Raw genomic sequence first — 18,012 nt, forward strand, 5'->3', positions numbered from 1 at the left:
AGCTTCCCAAGCGCTCACTAATGGGCTCATCAGGACCACGCTGTGAACACAGCACTGCCCCACTGGAGGCAAATACTTCTTCGCAGCCGCCACACATTACAGTTCCCTGTTGCTGGATGTTCCCGGCCTGAATCGCAGGCTTCTGCACAGGAAAATTCCAACGCAGCGACTGCTTTGTTTTCGCCTGGAATGACCAAAAGTGGCCGTGTGACAAAGAAAGAAAACATCTTCTGTCCCTGTAACTGGTTTCTAAATATGGGCCAGAGGCCACAGGGCAAGCTGTCACCTCGGTGACCCATTGTGTGAGTTATGAAACCCAAATGTCGGAAGAACAGGCGCACAAGTGAGTTACAATAAAACTGCTTAAAAAAACCACCACCAGACAAAATAAACTCCATTTTCAAGTACAGAGGAAACCAGTTAAAATGCCTCAGAATTCTATTCACATGGTAAACGTATCCGATCCCATCCTCTACCTGTTCCACAAACAGCGTTCAGGACTGGCCAGACTCCTCCCAAAAGCACAGCCCTCTCTCCCTGGGTCTCAACTTGGTGTTTTATTTTCTTTAAATATATTTTTATTGATTTCAGAGAGGAAGAAAGAGGGAGTGAGAGAAACATCAATGATGAGAGAGAGTCATTGATCAGCCGCCTCCTGCACGCCCGCTACTGGGGATCAAGCCTGCAACCCAGGCATGTGCCCGGCCGGGAATCAAACTGTGACCTCCTGGTTCATTGGTCCAGGCTCAACCACTGAGCCATGCTGGCCAGGCTCAACCTGGTTTTGACACTGTGCTCTACATGGGCTTGGAGTTTATGAGCCTCCAGGGTTCAGGCGACAAATGCCACCCACCGAAGAACTAGTCCTGCAAAGAGCCAGTCAACTGCCAGTTGCCTAATGAGGAGACTGCAGCGCGGCCCCCAGAGCCCATAGCAGGCGCTCACAATGATGAAAGAGAATCATTGACTGGTTGCTCCTCCACTCAGCCTGCTTGCCCAGCCTGTCCACAGAAGATACCTCACCTTTCCTATTGCTAACTGAGGATTTGAGAAAACCGCCAGTGCTAACCAAACAGGGCGTATGCTGACGCACAGCACACAGGACACCTTTGATCTGTCCCTGTCTCCCCAGCTCACTCCTCTTGTGTTTACAGAACACGCACATAGATGTCAATGGTCTACCCTTCCGGCTAACCCAGGATTGCCTCTTCGTCCCTTCTCGACACAAGACCACCTCAAAAATCTATGCTGGGGCAGGGGAGAGGGAAGATGAGTGCTGAAAACTCACCTCGTATCTGCTATTATTCCTAGTGCGGGGAAGCTTGAATACCTCCTGTGAAGTTCCCATATTATCTAGATGGAATGCCCTTTAAGAACACTGGAATCAGCCCTAGCTGGTTTGACTCAGTGGATAGAGCGTCGGCCTGCGGACTGAAGGGTCCCAGGTTCGATTCCCGTCAAGGGCATGTACCTGGGTTGCGGGCACATCCCCAGTAGGGGTGTGCAGGAGGCAGCTGATCGGTGTTTCGCTCTCATCGATGTTTCTTACTCTCTACCCCTCTCCCTTCCTCTCTGTAAAAAATCAATAAAATATATTTTTTAAAAGAAAAAGAACACTGGAATCAAGAGTTGACTATGAGGCCCTGGCTGGTTTGGCTCAGCAGATAGAGCGTCAGCCTGCGGACTGAAGGGTCCTGGGTTCAGTTCCCATCAGGGGCACATGCTTGGATTGTGGGCTCGATCCTCAGTAGGGGGCGTGCAGGAGGCGGCCAGTCAATGATTCTCTTTGATCATTGATTATTCTATCCCTCTTTCCTTTTCTCCCTTCCTCTCTGAAATCAATAAAAATATATTTTTTTTAAAAAGAGTTGACTATGAGGATTAAGTTACTGATTAAATGAGCATATGTCCCTTTCGTTGATGTGCAGAAAAGAATTCAGAAACTGGCAAGCAATGATGTTAGAAAAAAGATGGGTTCTTAAAATGTTGGTTTTGTTAGTCTTTTTAAAAAATATTTTATTGATTTTTTACAGAGAGGAAGGGAGAGGGATAGAGAGTTAGAAACATCGATGAGAGAAAGATTGATCAGCTGCCTCCTGCACACCCCCTACTGGGGATGTGCCCGCAACCAAGGTACATGCCCTTGACCGGATTCGAACCCGGGGCCCTTCAGTCCGCAGGCCGACGCTCTATCCACTGAGCCAAACCTGTTAGGGCAGTTTTGTTAGTCTTGAAGGGGTACTAGCACTGCCCCCACTGTCCATAATAAAACACATTTAAAGCTACAAATATGCTAATAGTCTATATATTCAGGATTATCAACAGACCAGAATGTACTGAAATATGTATAAATACATCCTGAAATTTAGTACAAGAAAAAGATGGCATTTCAATAAATGGGGTAATGATGGCTTTTCTATTAAATGGCGTTGGGCAAAGGGTAGCATCTAGAAAAATACTAAGTTAGAGCCACACTTCACACCAATATAAATTCCAGAGGGATCGAACATGTCAACATAGAAAATGGAACCATACTAGACGTGTAGAGCTTTTTTCATAATCCTACAATGAAGAAGACCTTTCTGAATAAAACAGAAATCCCAGAAGCCATAAAAGAAAGAACCGAAAGGTTTGACTATGCAAACATTTTGTAAAATTCGGAGTGCAAATACCACCACGGGCAAAGTGAAAAAACAAATGACAAACTGAAAACAAATATTTGCAACTCATAGCACAAAAGGCGAATTTCCCTAGTCCATAAAGGGCTCTCTCAAATGATTGGGGAAAAGACCAGTGACCATCAAATGAATGGGTGAGTGTTACCAGAAAAGGAAATACAAATAGTTTTTAAATATAAAAAAGAGGCACAGCCTCTTTCAGAAGCGACATGCAAATTAAAACCATAGTGAGAAAAAAAATTTTGCCTATCAGATTGAATATCAAAAAGTAGACGAACCCCTCATGTTGGCAAGGTTTCGGGGAAACAGACACTCATTCGGTGCCTGTGGGGACAGGAGACGCCTGGGGGGACGGAGCAACAAAATTTCCCAGGCACACAACCTCTGGGCCAGCATCCAGTTGACCCTACACTGACACAGGTGCACGTGATATAAGTACAAAATTATCTATTGTGCAGCACCGGGAAGCAAAAGGTTGGAAATAAATAAAACCTCCCATTAGGAAACTGGTTAGACAAGCGACAGTCTACTTTTATAATATATTTTTGTTGATTTTAGAGAGGGAGGGAGGGAGGGAGGGAGGGAGGGAGGGAGAGAGAGAGAGAGAGAGAGAGAGAGAGAGAGAGAGAGAGAGAGATCAATGATGACAGAGAATCATTAATCAGCTGCCTCCTGCGCCCCACACTGGGGATCGAGCTCACAACCTGGGCATGTGCCCTGACAGGGAATCAAACTGTGACCTCCTGGTTCGTACGTCAATGCTCAACCACTGAGCCATGCTGGCCGGGCAAATGACAATCTGTTATGTAACACTAAGCAGCCAAGACATAAATGGAGGAAGCTAGCTATTCCTATATTCTTATGGAAGACTCAGGGCTATTTCATGAAGAAAAGCAAGGTGAGAGTATATAGCATACTGCTATTTGTGCAATAAAAGGAAAAGGGGTGTGTGTGTGTAACTGCTGTTTTTGCAATCATGAAACTGGAAACATTAGTTGAAGGGAACTGGATGGTGGCTGGGGGAGTGTTTTAATGTAAATGTATGACCGGTTTTATAAAATAAAGGGGTTAAGGATGCTTATGAGATATATAACTATTCTAAATTTACTCTGATAAACACAGGAGCCTACTGATAGCAAGGGCGACACTGAAGGAGAAAACAAGGTTGCAGATTCTACGGTGACCTTGACGGAGAGAGCTATGGGGAAACACTGCTTGAGCCTTGAGCAGAAATGGCAGAGGAAGGAAACGCTGCAGCCGCCCTGGGGCTGTCACGGGTACAACTGCTGAAAGAAGCCACTGTCCATGGCTGTGGGCTAGCCCCGCCGGAACAGCAGCCCTCGCCCGTGGCATGAGAACACAGAAAAATATTTCCTCAAATGGTCAACCACCCCACCCTCGTGAAAACTCACAGCAGCTTAAGCACCATGTCTCCATTCTTGTCCACACCCCAGGAGAGCATTGCAAAACCACAGAAATAAGCAGGTTCTAGAAAGTTCTAAAAAGCAAAGTCCATCTCTCTTTACACATGAAGGACAAATGCAAAAGACAATGGCTGGTGTCAGGGCTCATACTTATTATCTATAACTAGAGGCCTAGTGCATGAAGTTCATGCACTCGGGGGGTGGGGGGTCCCCTCAGCCTGGCCTGTGCCCTCTTGCAGTCTGGGAGCCCTCGGGGGATGTCTGACTGAAGGCTTAGGCCTCCCTAAGCAGGGAGTCAGACATCCTTAGGGCTGCAGCTGACATCCTTAGTGCTCCCGCCACCACTGCAGCATTCGCCAGTCTGTGAGCCCGGCTTCTGGCTGAGTGGCGCTCCTGCTGTGGGAGCACACTGACCACCAGGGAGCAGCTCCTGCATTGATTGTCTGCTCCCTGGTGGTCAGTGTGTGTCATAGCCACTGGTTGTTTGGCCATTCGGTCAATTTGCATATTAGCCTTTTATTATACAGGATAATAAAAGCGTAATATGCTAATTAGACTGGACATCCTTCCAGACATACCTCCGGATGACCTTCCAGACGAAGCCGGGGCTGCAAGGGAAGCCTGGGTCCCGGGTGCCAGAGGGAAGCTGGTGCTGGCAGCCAGGGAAAGGAAGGCCTACTCTTGCACGAATTTTGTGCACCGGGCCTCTAGTTAGCAATAAATGATATACAACTTTTAAAACTATGAAGGATGACATGCATATTCAGGGGCCTCTGTTTTACTTCACATCAATTGGAAACAGCTCACCGAGACCCCGGCTGGGGTCTCAGAGAGCCTTGGAACCTGGAGTTTCAGGGCCTACACTCTGCACAGCTAAGGGATGTTTCTTTGGTCATTTCTTTCCCACCACTTTCTCTAGCCCCTTTCTGGAACTACTGTTACTTAGGTATTGGATTTCTTGGACTGATTCTCTAATTTCTCTTCCACGTTCCTCTTTTGTCCTCTTTTTCTACTTTCTGGAAGAGACCTTCCTTCTTATTTTCTAATCCCTCTATGAAATCTTTTCCTCTCTCCTCCAAAAGCTCCCCCTGTTCGGAGTGTTCGCATTCTATGGTCTCCTCTTGCCACAGATCCTGCATCTCTCTGAGCATGCTCATTACAGGTTTTCCTGCTCAAGCTGAGTTTGGTTCCTTTCATTGTGCATCCTCCACTTCATCTGCTTGCTGTGTATTTTTGTCTTTCATGTTTGAGGCTTTCTTCAGACATCCAGTGACTCCTGGTTTTCTGCTCATACTGCAGGGTGAGGCAGTAAGAAGCAGATGCAGAGCTGTCTGCCCACATAGGCAGCGCCTGCCAATCTGCGGGCTCCAGCTACTGTGTTAGAGGGCCCCCCGCCCCAAATCTCTTGGCTGGTCCATTTCCCCAGGGGGAAACCCTCCCATCTCCTTGGTTGTGGCTGGGCACCCTCCATGGGCAGACGCTATGGCCTGGTGCCTCGCCTCCACCCTCCATCTGCAGGAGCAGAGGTAGGCAGTCACCTGGCCGTGTGAGATGGGGGGGGAGACTGGGAAACTTAACACCAATCTTCCCGCTTTCAGACACATTTCACACCCCATCTTCAGAGGTCCCTGGAGCCTCCCGTTCCCAAGCCTTCAAAATCAGTCTCACACCTGAGGGCCTCCCCTCCGCAGGCTGTGGGTCTGCTTCCTCTAGTCTATAGGTCGGTGTCCACTTGTCCATCTGCTCCCATCTCCTCTCCTATTCTATGTTCTTGAGACTTTACCCTACAGTATCATTTTAGTGGAGACTCAGGAAGGAGTGAAGAAAAAATGTACTTGATTTGCCACTTTTAAAGTTTAGCTTTTACCCTAGTTTAAATGATTTGTTTGAGCCCGGCCGGTGTGGCTCAGTGGTTGAACGCTGACCTATGAACCAGGAGGTCATGGTTCAATTCCTGGTCAGGGCACATGCCTGGGTTACGGGCTTGATCTCCAGTGGGGGGCGTGCAGGAGGCAGCCAATTGATGATTCTCATCATTGATGTTTCTATCTTTCTCTCCCTTTCCCTTCCTCTCTGAAATCAATAAAAATGTATTTTAAAGAACGATTTGTTAGAGTTAACTTCATAGTAGCAGGATCAATGTTTTTACTCCTTTATTTATGACCTATGTATTCACTCAATAAATACTGATTGGACACTTACTATGCGCAAGGCACTAATGGGCAGTGAGAACACAGCTCGAAGGCCCCTCTTTGCTCAGTGCTCATTTGTCCTAACTTTCTGTGGTTTCTAGCACCTTCCTCTTCAATGCCTTCCTTCTCTGCCTTCCATGACGCTAGAGGCTCCTGGTCCTCCACCTCCCTGTTCTTCGTCTCTGGCTGACCGGCTGGCTCCTCCTCCCACCCCACCTGCCACAGCCAGCAGTCCTCCGGTTTCTCTCCCCACCCTGCCTTCCTCTCCCTGCGGCTGCTGATTTGGAATCTGCAGTCTGGCCTTAGGCTCACACCTAAGTTCTACTGCCCCATTTGTACCTGCCCACCTGCCCATCCCACAGTGTGTCCCAAAAGACACAACTTTCCCTGAGAAAACAGCTTCCTCATTTGACTTCTCTATTTCTGTCAATGACTCTATTCTTCTCTCAGCTCTCAGAAACTCTCAGCCATCCGTGACTCAGCCCACTCCTCCCAAGCCCAAGGCCATTCCATTATCCACACTACCCACCGGTGACCTCAGCACAGAAGCTCCCACAGAGCCATCTCCCCTTCTCCACACTCCTTGTCACTCAGCTTAGTCACTCATTCTGACACTTACTCACAGAGGTTCCTACCTAAGCCATCTACCAACATTGGTGAGCACTGCCTGTGGGAAGCAGCGACCATAGTCAATACAGAGAATTTAAGACAGTCTGTCCTTCAGCCTCCCAGAATACAGTTAGTGATGATGACAGATAGACAGATGGGGAGATATGGTTACATTCCCCTGCAGGAGCCAAGGGGACAGCCGAGGGGTAAAATAAAATGCTGGGGGAGCGAGGATGTCAGGAGGCCTTGAGGGATGTAGGAATTTGATGGACAGAGAAGGTGGAAGAAAATATGAAAGAACTAGAGGCCCAGTGCACGAATTTGTGCAAGGGTGGGGTCAGGCCGGTCCGCCCCAATGGGGGCAGATCGGGCCGGGCTGGCTGAGAGGGGGCGCGGGAGGTTCGTCAGTCCCACCCCTGATGGTAGGAGGGCCAGCCAGGGGTGGGGCTGGCTGGGGAGAGGGGCCACAGGTGGTTGGCCGGCCGGACCCGCCCTGATAGGGCCAGTTGGCCCGGCCACAGTGGGCGTCATAATGAGCAGTCATTCCGGTCATTCTGTTCGTTCTGGTGTTCCAGTCGCTGGCTTTTTATATATATAGATTTTGTGTGTGTGTGTGTGTGTGTGTGACTGAGTGTGGCATACAGACAGTAGACAGACTAGGACAGCCGTGGGCAACTACGGCCCGTGGGCCGGATCTGGCCCATTTGAAATGAATAAAACTAAAAAAAAAAAAAAAAAAAGACCGTACCCTTTTATGTAATGATGTTTACTGTGAATTTATATTAGTTCACACAAACACTCCATCCATGCTTTTGTTCCGGCCCTCCGGTCCAGTTTAAGAACCCATTGTGGCCCTCGAGTCAAAAAGTTTGCCCACCCCTGGACTAGGAGAACAGGTTACTTAATGTGAATGGACTGACTTATATGCATACATATTTATTTTTCACTGAGAATACTTTAATGAAATGCCAAGTGCAGATGGGCAACATCCAAGAGTCGAATCAAACCTAAACACTCACCCCCAAATGCACAGCAGAAGACAGTGAATAATAGAGAAGGTAAGCATTAACAAACAAGGAAAAGTCCATACTGTTATGGCTTGGCAGATTTCACAACGTAAAACATACATGGAGTTTCTTACTTCCTGTTAATGAGGAATTACTGTTTGAGGTTTTATGATCAGGCTGAAAACACCAGGCCAGGGTCTCGCTGGCAGGAGACTGGTACGACATGTCACCGGATAGGTAGGCTGGCTGCGGCAACGGCATCAGTAGCCGGTAAAAAAATGGAAAAATATATCAGCTGCTGCTTTGCATGGCCTCTCCCTACCTGGGCGGCCACAGGGGGTTCTGGACGAACCATGACCTCCAGGGGGGCCTCCCCAACCACTCTGCATTTGAGACTCTTAATGGCCACCTCAGAAGCTAAGCCGCCTGGCTTGACGCCATGTGCCCACGCTGACCTAGAGCCCAGACTCTATGATTAGATGCTGACACAGGGAGGGGCCTTGAGGTGGTTCACAAGCTGCCACCCGGGTGACTCATTTCCAGGGCTCACGGTGACAGGGCACGGGGTGACACGGCATGGCAGGCGGCTGCCTGGGCCAGATGAAGAGCTCCGAGGAGCACACGGGCCTGGGGAGAGGGCACTGCTAGGCAGTCAGTCGTTGGGTGGTCACAGGGATGGCATCTCATACGGCCCTGGGAAAAATCAATGGGTCAAGGATGATGGCGTTCTGTATCAGTGACAGCTTCGCTTCCTAGAATTTTGTAGAGGAGGCAGATTTCCTTACGAACCCGGGAGATGCTTTCCTCAGCCCAGCCCCCTAACAGACTCCAAGATGGTGGCCCTTCCCTCTCTGGCTGGGATGGCCTAGGGGGTGAGTGACCTGCTCAAGCAGGGACAGTGCAGATGGAAACATCCAGAAATCGAATCAAACCTAAACACCCGCCCCCAAATGACAGCAGAAGACAGTGAATAATAGAGAAGGCAAGCATTAACAGACAAACAAACACACCCTAGCTGGTTTGGCTCAGTGGATACAGCATCGGCCTGCATGTATTGATTCCAGTCAAGGGCACATACTCGGTTGCAAGCTCCTCCCTGGCCCGGGCCCTGGTCGGGGTTCGTGCAAGAGGCGACCAATCAGTGTGTTTTTCTCACACTGATGTTTCTCTCTGTCTTTCCCTCTCTCTTCCACTCTCCCTAAAAATCAATGGAAAAATATCCTCGGGTGAGGATTAAAGAGAAAGAGAGAGAGAGAGAGAGAGAGAGAGAGAGAGAGAGAGAGAGAAAGAGAGAGAGAGATAAGCAACTCATCCCTGTCTGGATTTCCTCGGTTTAGCACTGAAAAGTCGCCATTCTGGGATCCTATCAGCCCTGGGAAAACTGGGCATCTGGCTAGTCTAGGTCCAGGGGACAGTAGCCCAGGTTTAGCAACTCAACCTTTTTCCCCTGACAGTATGGATTTGGGCTATTTCATCAGAAACACAGGCAATTTCAGGATGAAGTCACTTGAGAATGCGACCTCACCGATGCTAACCATCAATCCCTGGTCTCAATAAAGATGATTTTTGAGTCTTTCATGTTTTGAGAACTCTCTTACAACGGAAGTTCCCAGGTAAATGTGCCCTGAAGGTCTGGTGCCTATAACCCGGGCACCAGGGGCCACAGATCCGCTTATCAGTGGTTAATGGCTTACCACACGCATCTAGGGAAGTATTTGCACAGTTCTTAAAACGGGCCAAGTCAGGTCAATGGTATTAAGACTCTTGGCAATTACGAGTTTATCCTATAAAAAGGACAAAGCTATAGTGTTCAGCCAAGGCGGAAAGGATCTAAATCTGATCTGGAATGTCTCTGTGAGCAAGAGGGAATTAGGAGGAATTTAAGCCCAAGATAATGAAATCCTTTTCATTTAACTCACTATAAATAAACTGTACTGGCTCCCAAAATTCTACCTAGGGGGGAGGGGGGTCTAGGGTGGCCACCTGACCAGAAGGGGGTGTATCCATACATTGCACAATCAGACCTCCAAATTAGTAGTGCTTTCCTATAGAGTATTTCTCTTTAAAAAAAAAAAAATACATATATATATTTTTTTTTATTGATTTCAGAGAAGAAGGAAGAGGAAGAGATAGAAACATCAATGATGAGAGAGTCATTGATCGACTGCCTCCTGCACGCCCCCTACTGGGGATCGAGCCTGCAACCCAGGCATGTGCCCTTGGCCAGAATCGAACCCGGGATCCTTCAGTCACTCTATCCACTGAGCCAAACTAGCTAGGGCCATGGCAGTGGCTTTGATCACACTGCTTCCCTCCTTCGGACCCTGCAGGGGCTCCTAGGTATCGCGATAAAAACTCCCCCGCTATCTGTTTCTAGGCTGTGGCTAAGCTCAGCCCTCCATCACTCGCCTCCTAAATGCCTGTATCTTTAGCTGCACCAGGCCTAGCTTTCCACAGGGAACATTGAAGTTTTAATAGGAGGTTCCCAGAGATGGGGTTCCTGCCTCCTCTTTGCTTTCGATCAGGACCTGGTGAATGGAAGCTTCAGCTGTGCCCATGGGAAGGGCGGAGGCTGAAACTGCTTTTCTGCTTATACCTGAGGGTTGTCCTGACTTAAGACCAAAAACAACCAACCCATCGTTTTTTCAGAGACGGGGTAGTGACTCCCCAATAAACAAAACTCTCGTGTGCCCCATCTGTGCTGACTACATAGGCTGGGGACTGTGGTTTCTTTTCCCAGAGCACACCTGGAATTTGCCAAAATAAATATACCCTCACCTCTATCTGTCCATGTAAATACGACACGAACAGCATTACGCTTAGGATCGGGAACCCCTAGGGGTCCTGTTCTGTCTCATCAAGAGTGTGGCTCTTGCCAGTGTGGCTCAGTGGTTGAGCACTGGCTATGAACCAGGAGGTCACGGTTCAACTCCCAATCAGGGCATATGCCTAGGTCGCAGGCTCCATCCCCAATAGGGGGCGTGCAGAAGGCAGCTGATCAGTGATTCTCTCTCATCATTGATGTTTCTCTCTCTCTCTCTCTGAATAAAAAATATATTTTTTTAAAAAGTGTGGCTCTTCATTTGGGGTACATGTGCTCTACTGATAGAAAAGAGACAGACACAAATTCCCATAAAAGAGGGTGGGTGGGCTAACCCAGTGGTCGGCAAACTCATTAGTCAACAGAGCCAAATATCAATAGTACAACGATTGAAATTTCTTTTGAGAGCCACATTTTTAAAACGTAAACTATATAGGTAGGTACATTGTTAGTAACTTAATTAGGGTACTCCTAAGGCTTAGGAAGAGCCACACTCAAGGGGCCGATGAGCCGCATGAGACTCGCGAGCCACAATTTGCCGACCATGGGGCTAACCAGACATGGAAGCTACATGCTGGGGAAACACCAGTAGACAGAAGGAAAAGGGCTCCTTCTGACCGAGGAGTAGGGGGAAGTCAGGGGAAGTTTCTCAGAAGTCATGCTATTGAAGTTCAATTACAGGATAAGTGATATTTTGGTGCAGAGAGAAAGGAGGGGTTTTGGGGGTGGCCGGGGGGCTGGCACTTCATGGCAATGAGAGCAGGCCAGGTTGGGGGGCTGGGCAGGTGGTGGGGTCATGCTGTCGCGTGCCTTGGTGCTGGCCTGCTTGAGGAAGCCACTCCGCTGGCATTGTGACCGGTGAGGCCAGAGGAGGTGACTCGGGAAACTCCTGTAAAAGCCCAAGGGAATGAATGGTGGCTGCACGGGCGAGTACCTATCAAAAGGCCCTGAGCTGCACACTTAAGGTCTGTGCATTTTACTATAGTGACGGCTCAAAAAAATGAATATGCATTGAATTTTTTTATTCAGAAAAAAAAAAAATGGAGATTCGTATCGTCACCGACATTTTCTCCTAATTCTGAACTGAGCTTTTAGCCTGCGGTTTTCGCTGAAAGCAAACACGTCTTGAGAATAAGAAATGAATCACTAGGTAAATATTGATCTGTTGCTAAGTGAACAAGAAACACATCGCCCCATCTAAGCCGAGTTTTCCTCCAGACATGAAAAAGGTTCATTCCTAAGGACAGATTACCTTAAGACAGGTTTAAAAACTGACTAGAGTGCTGACAGGGGGAAAAAAAATCCCCTTTCTCCTGTTTTTACTGTTCACTTTCATCAAGTTTTTTTTTATTTTTATTACAGAACAGCAAGCGGAAATGTTCTGATTCCGCACATAACTCATAACCACGGGCCGCTTCAGTCAGGGTTACTGAGTAACGCCATCAGCCTGTTGTAAATCAGCTAGCTGCACTTTCTTTCTTTCTTTCTTTTAAAATATATTTTATTGATTTTTTTACAGAGAGGAAGGGAGAGGGAGAGGGATAGAGAGAAACATCGATCGGCTGCCTCCTGCACGTCCCCTATTGGGGATGTGCCCACAACCCAGGTACATGCCCTGACCGGAATTGAACTTGGGACCCTTCAGTCCGCAGGCCGACGCGCTACCCACTGACCCACACCTTTCTTTACATATATATATATATATATATATATATATATACATATATATATATATATATATATGTAAAGGGCTCTTTCTTTACATATACATATGTATAGGGCTCTTTCTTTACATATATATATATATATATTTTTTTTTTTTTTCAGAGCGTAAGGGAGAGGGAGAGAGAGATAGAAGCATCCATGATGAGTGAGAATCATTGATCGGCTGCCTCCTGCACACCCCACACTGGGGAGCGAGCCTACAACCTGGGCATGTGCCCTTGACTGGAATTGAACCCAGGACATTTCAGTCCCCAGGCTGATGCTCTATCCACTGAGCCACACCAGCAAGGGCAGCTAGCTGCACTTTCCAGACCAGACAATGGCTGGTGCAGGCTGCAGACAGGTTTCCCTCCAAAAAAAAAATCTTCAAAGTCGCCGGAAAAACGCTTTTACCCCTAACAGACGTACTTCCTGCCCTTGGCTTCAAATAGATGGGAGGCTGTGTTCAGAAACTCAAGACTGAGAAAGCGCATGGAGGACAGTGGCTTCCAACAGAGGGAGTAAAATAGAAAGAGGGTCACTCGGAAGATGCATTAAGGATGGCCCCTGGCTGCCCTCCGCCGCTTCTCTCACCTGCACCCCGAGAACAGTCTCAGTCCCCTCCCCCATGGATAGGAAGGGAACCAAGTCCAGAATCACAAACTTGGGTTCACTTTTCCTCTCTGCTACTGTTTCCCTGTCCTTAAGTATGAAAGGGAAAAGGAATCTGACCTCAAAGTTAAGAGGATTAAAAGACATAATGCCTATGAGGCAAAGGGAAATCATTAGACTTAATGACTCTGGGTTATTTTTTTTTAAAGGAAAACAAGTAAAGAGGTAAGCCCTAGTTGGTTTGGCTCAGTGGATAAAGCGTCAGCCTGCGGACGGAAGGGTCCTGGGTTCGATTCCGGTCAAGGGCACATGTTCAGGTTGCAGGCTCAATCCCCAGTGGGGGGTGTGCAGGAGGCAGCCAATCAATGATTCTCTCTCCTCATGGATGTTTCTACCTCTCTCTTCCTCTTTGAAATCAATGAAAATATATATTTTTAAAAAGGCATAAAAACACACACAAAAGCCGCCATAATCAGCTTTGTGAGCTACTAGTATAGAATCAGACTTTGTGATGTTTCTCAGGAGCCTGGACAAATAGCAGCTTTTCCACGGTTCCCTCTGATCACCAGGACCCGATGGTGGGTGGAAATTTACAGTCACCTCGATATAAACTTATAGGGATTGCCCTAACCGGCTTGGCTCAGTGGATAGAGCATTGGCCTGGGGACTGACGGGTCCCAGGTTCGATTCAGGTCAAGGGCATGTACCTTGGTTGCGGGCACATCCCCAGTAGGGGGTGTGCAGGAGGCAGCTGGTTGATGTTTCTCTCTCATCGATGTTTCTAGCTCTCTATCCCTCTCCTTTCCTCTCTGTAAAAAATCAATAAAATATATTTTTAAAAAATAAATAAATAAATAAAAATAAACTTATAGGGATTGAACACCTTGCTTTCCAAAAGCTCTACACGAGATGGCCGCGGAACTGGGTCTAGCTTTGGGGTCCCACTGAGTCTGAAAGTGGGTGCAAATGTTAGCTGCCAGTCCAGATTAGTGAAGTATCTACATTACAATTTGGGGGCGGGGGGAAAGCTGGACAATTTGAAAAGCATACAGATTCTGGGCACCACCTTCTGGTGTGGAGCCACTGGGATGGAGCCGCCTCAGCATGGTGACGTCACACTGCACGTGGCACTTCACAAGTATCAGGCAACACAATCCAGGTACAGGTCTCTTTCGACTTAATCGTAACTTTTGGGTCATGACATCACTGTGACAACTATGAGGAAATTGCACACGAATGTACAAAACACCCGAAGCCCACACGGCTCTTCACCCTTGGCGAACAGCACGTGAAAATGAACTCGACGGTCAAACAAGACAAGCAAGGGTCCAAGTTCTCCGACGTGTCTGTCACACATTTGCCTGCTCTCAGAGGCGAGTCATTCACTCAGTGTCACTAACCCCCACTGAGGTGGGAGAGATCGTATCAGGATAGCGGGCTGCTAGTACCCGCTGAGCGCTAGACACTCCACTGAATATGGTCACACACTGAGGGGCACAGTGTGAATATTCAGCCCCCCCAGCAGCTTCTGCCTGATGAGGTGCACCCGGCAGGATGGATTCAGCTTAAAGAGGCCCAGAGTGAAGAGCAATGAGGAGAAATGGGGGCATCCAGACCCGGAAGCATACGGAATGCTTCGTGCATGAGGCTTGGCCAGAGCCCTGAAGGAAGACACAGTTATTATGAAGACCTCAACAGGAAAACATTTAACCGCACGCCTCTTGGAAACAGTCTGTGTGCCCAGCGGCGTGGCTCAGTGGTTGAGCGTCGAGCTATGAACCAGGAGGTCATGGTTCGATTCCTGGTCAGGGCACATGCCCGGGTTGTGGGCTGGATCCCCAGTGTGGGGCGGGCATGAGGCAGCCAATCCATGATTCTCTCTCATTATTGATGTTTCTCTCTCTCTCTCTCTCTCTCTCTCTCTCTCTCTCTGTCTCTCTCTCTCTCTCTCCCTCTCCCTCTCCCTTCCTCTCTGAAATCAATACAAATGTATTAAAAAAAGAAAACAGTCTGTGACCTAAAATGCACACTTTACAAATCTGGTTTCCTGTCCCAGAAGCAGTGCTCACCCAATATATAGACCTGGCCTGTTACAGGGACCCCTGGCTCATTTGGAATTAAGGCATTCTATTTAGGCGGTGGATCCTCTTAGCCAACATCTGCCCACTTTTCAATAAGAGAGATGGAGAGTACCCAACTCATAAATCTATGCTCTTTAATTTATTAACTAGAGGCCCAGTGCACGAAATTTGTGCAAGGGGCTCAGCTCCTGTAGCCCCGGTGGCTGCCTTGGCCCTCACAGCCCTGGCTTTGTCTGGAGGGTCGTCCAGATGGTTGTTCCGCTGTTCGGCCATCCGGTCTAATTAGCATATGATGCTTTTATTATTATAGATTTGGGGTAAGGATAGTTTTTCAGTCCTAGCAACAGAACTGGCAACAGACCATTTGATAAAGGTCTAGAATGTTGTCCAAGTTTTCTGTATCTCCCTAAAAATAAATGACCGCTGTTTTCTGCAACGTCCTTGTCATGAATGATGACTCCAGGCAACCAAGGTCGGATTCTGTCTCCTACCCTCCGGCATTCAAAACACAGACTTCCATGGAGACTGTGGCTATTTTGTCAGCCACGACACCGTTTTACATGGTGGCCCTGAAGACACACGGGAAAAGGTTCTCTGAATATCACTCAAGCCAAACAGCTCAGCAGGCGGGCCTACGGCAGGCAAGAGGTCTACTCACTCTTTGGTCAGAAGGGGACAGGACTTGAGCAGGAAGCGCGAGAGCCCCGAGTCCTGGAAGTAGAGGTCAGGCGGGGCGGTGGGGCTCTTCAGGTTCAGACAGCGGACGATCACGTACAGCACGGCGGCCACTGCGGCCAGCTTCACCCCGTCAAACACGGCCGGGAGCTCGGGGGTCTCCAGCATGGCATTCATCCTGACCTGGGGGCAGAGGCACAGGCTTAGCTTCAGAGCTCAGGGAGGCGGGTGGGGCCCGCACGCGAGGCGACAAACCCAGCGGTGGCGTGTCATATCCAGGTGTGTCCACCGGGCCCGCCCAGGCGGCCTGCCATCAGCACCCCGCGGCCTCCCTTGGACTGGCAACACCCCAAGTCACAAACAGTCCTGAGCACTGATAAGCTGGGTAGGGTGTTGTTTTATTTAAATTTAATGAACCTTCTAAGATAAGCAAACTGGAAAAAGCTGAGAACAGGAGCCTTTGGGGAGTGGGAGAAAGAAGGCGCCAGAGAGGATGAGTGGTACCGCGAGGTCTGTGCACAGGAGCCTCGGATCCCTGCAGCTTAACCCACAGGTGGTGCGCCAGGTGTGTGAAGGGCCCGTTTACAGCGGGGACACAGATGTGAAATGGGACTGCGATGGCCCCCAGGTGTGGCTGTACTGCCCGCTGGCCCCCGTCTCTATTTTTAGAGCAGAATGAGATAGAGCCACCTGGGCCTGACTGGCCATCTGCTCCTCAGGGCACCGGTGTAAAGTTCAGACCCAGCCCAAGTGGCAGGGATCCCTGCTCCTGGGGAAGGAAGCTCAGCAAATTTGCCCCCTGCGGTTACAAAAGAGGCTAAAGCGGACCACATTCAATCGCTAAGCCAAAACTAAACACTGGAGTAAGAAAACTACAGATGGCCGAAACCGGTGTGGCTCAGTGGATAGAGCGTCGGCCTGCGGACTGAAAGGTCCCGGGTTCGATTCCGGTCAAGGGCATGTACCTGGGTTGCAGGCACATCCCCAGTAGGAGGTGTGCAGGAGGCAGCTGATCGATGTTTCTCTCTCATCGATGTTTCTAACTCTCTATTTCTCTTCCTTCCTCTCTGTAAAAAATCAATAAAATATATTAAAAAAAAAAAAGAAAACTACATATGTGCATCTGGCTTTGCCCAAGCTCTCCTGATAGTTCATCTTCTGAGGTAGCTTTAGCTCGTATCCAAGACACACATGCGGGCGCACACACCTCCACACACAAAACGAACATCATCAACAAAAGCAACAAAAATCCAGTCTTTTCCTTGCTGCTTAGCAAAAAAACAGAACGTCAGCCGGCACCTTAAAAATCAGGGAAACCACAAGCTAACAAAAAAGGAGAAAACGGGAACTCTCCCAGCCAAGGTAGCCATGGCAACGGCTTCCCCTGGAACGGCTTCAGTAGCCTCTGCTAAAAACAGCACAAGAGCTCTGGTGGCCACCCGTGCAGGCAGAACAGGACAGGCCGGACAAAACAGCCTCCAAAGACAGGTTGGGGGCATAACAGAAGGAACTCTCTCGAGGCCCACAGCAAGGCCAGAGGGGGCGCAGGAGCCCTGTTCTACATTCAGGGTGACTTTGGCAAATGCAGGACCTACCCACACTGCTCTCTGGCAGGGCTCCCGACTCAGTGAGGGCGGCAACCAAACTTTGCAGCTCCTTCGCCCGCCGTCCACCATCAGGGCAAGAAAACAACTTTGAAAAATGTATCTGACACGATTTCCCATCCAGGCTAGACCGCTAACTACACGTTCAGTGCAGCCACCTTGGAACTTTTAGGAGCTGACAGTTTCCCTGAAACTCAACCTCTGGAGATATGTCCCCCCTACCGACTAGCTGCTTATGAATTCCTAAAACAGGTATCTTAAAAAAATAATAATAATAAAATAAAATAAAATTATATATATATTTTATTGATTTCAGAGAGGAAGGGAGAGGGAGAGAGAGAGAAGCATCAATGATGAGAGAGAATCATTGATCAGCTGCTTCCTGCATGCCCCACACTGGGGATTGATCTCGTAACCTGGGCATGTGCCCCAACCAGGAATCAAACCATGATCTCCTGGTTCATAGGTCAATGCTCAACCATTGAGCCATGCCAGCTGGGCCTAAAACAGGATTCTTAACTTGGAGTGTGTGGGTCCCTAAAGGATTCTAGGGCCCACGAACCCTGTGGCAGTCTGTGTAATGTACAACTTTCTGGAGAGGGGGT

General features: G+C 48.6%; 1 protein-coding gene across 3 annotated transcripts in view; it reads right to left on the reverse strand.

Annotated features, from left to right (window-relative positions):
• ABHD2 (abhydrolase domain containing 2, acylglycerol lipase) overlaps positions 1-18,012 on the reverse strand; it is a 67,551-nt gene that overhangs the window by 29,767 nt on the left and 19,772 nt on the right. For 2 of the 3 annotated variants that reach the window (XM_036355541.1, XM_036355542.1), the window contains exon 3: positions 15,787-15,986. The exons of the other annotated variant lie outside the window; for it this stretch is intronic. In XM_036355541.1, the coding sequence (XP_036211434.1) occupies positions 15,787-15,980 (194 nt within the window). In that variant the 5' untranslated portion in view covers positions 15,981-15,986. The remainder of the gene's footprint in view (positions 1-15,786; positions 15,987-18,012) is intronic. 3 annotated transcript variants of the gene reach the window in all.

Source organism: Myotis myotis, unplaced genomic scaffold (assembly GCF_014108235.1).
Source record: "Myotis myotis isolate mMyoMyo1 unplaced genomic scaffold, mMyoMyo1.p scaffold_m19_p_23, whole genome shotgun sequence".
NCBI classification, from domain to species: Eukaryota; Metazoa; Chordata; class Mammalia; order Chiroptera; family Vespertilionidae; genus Myotis; species Myotis myotis.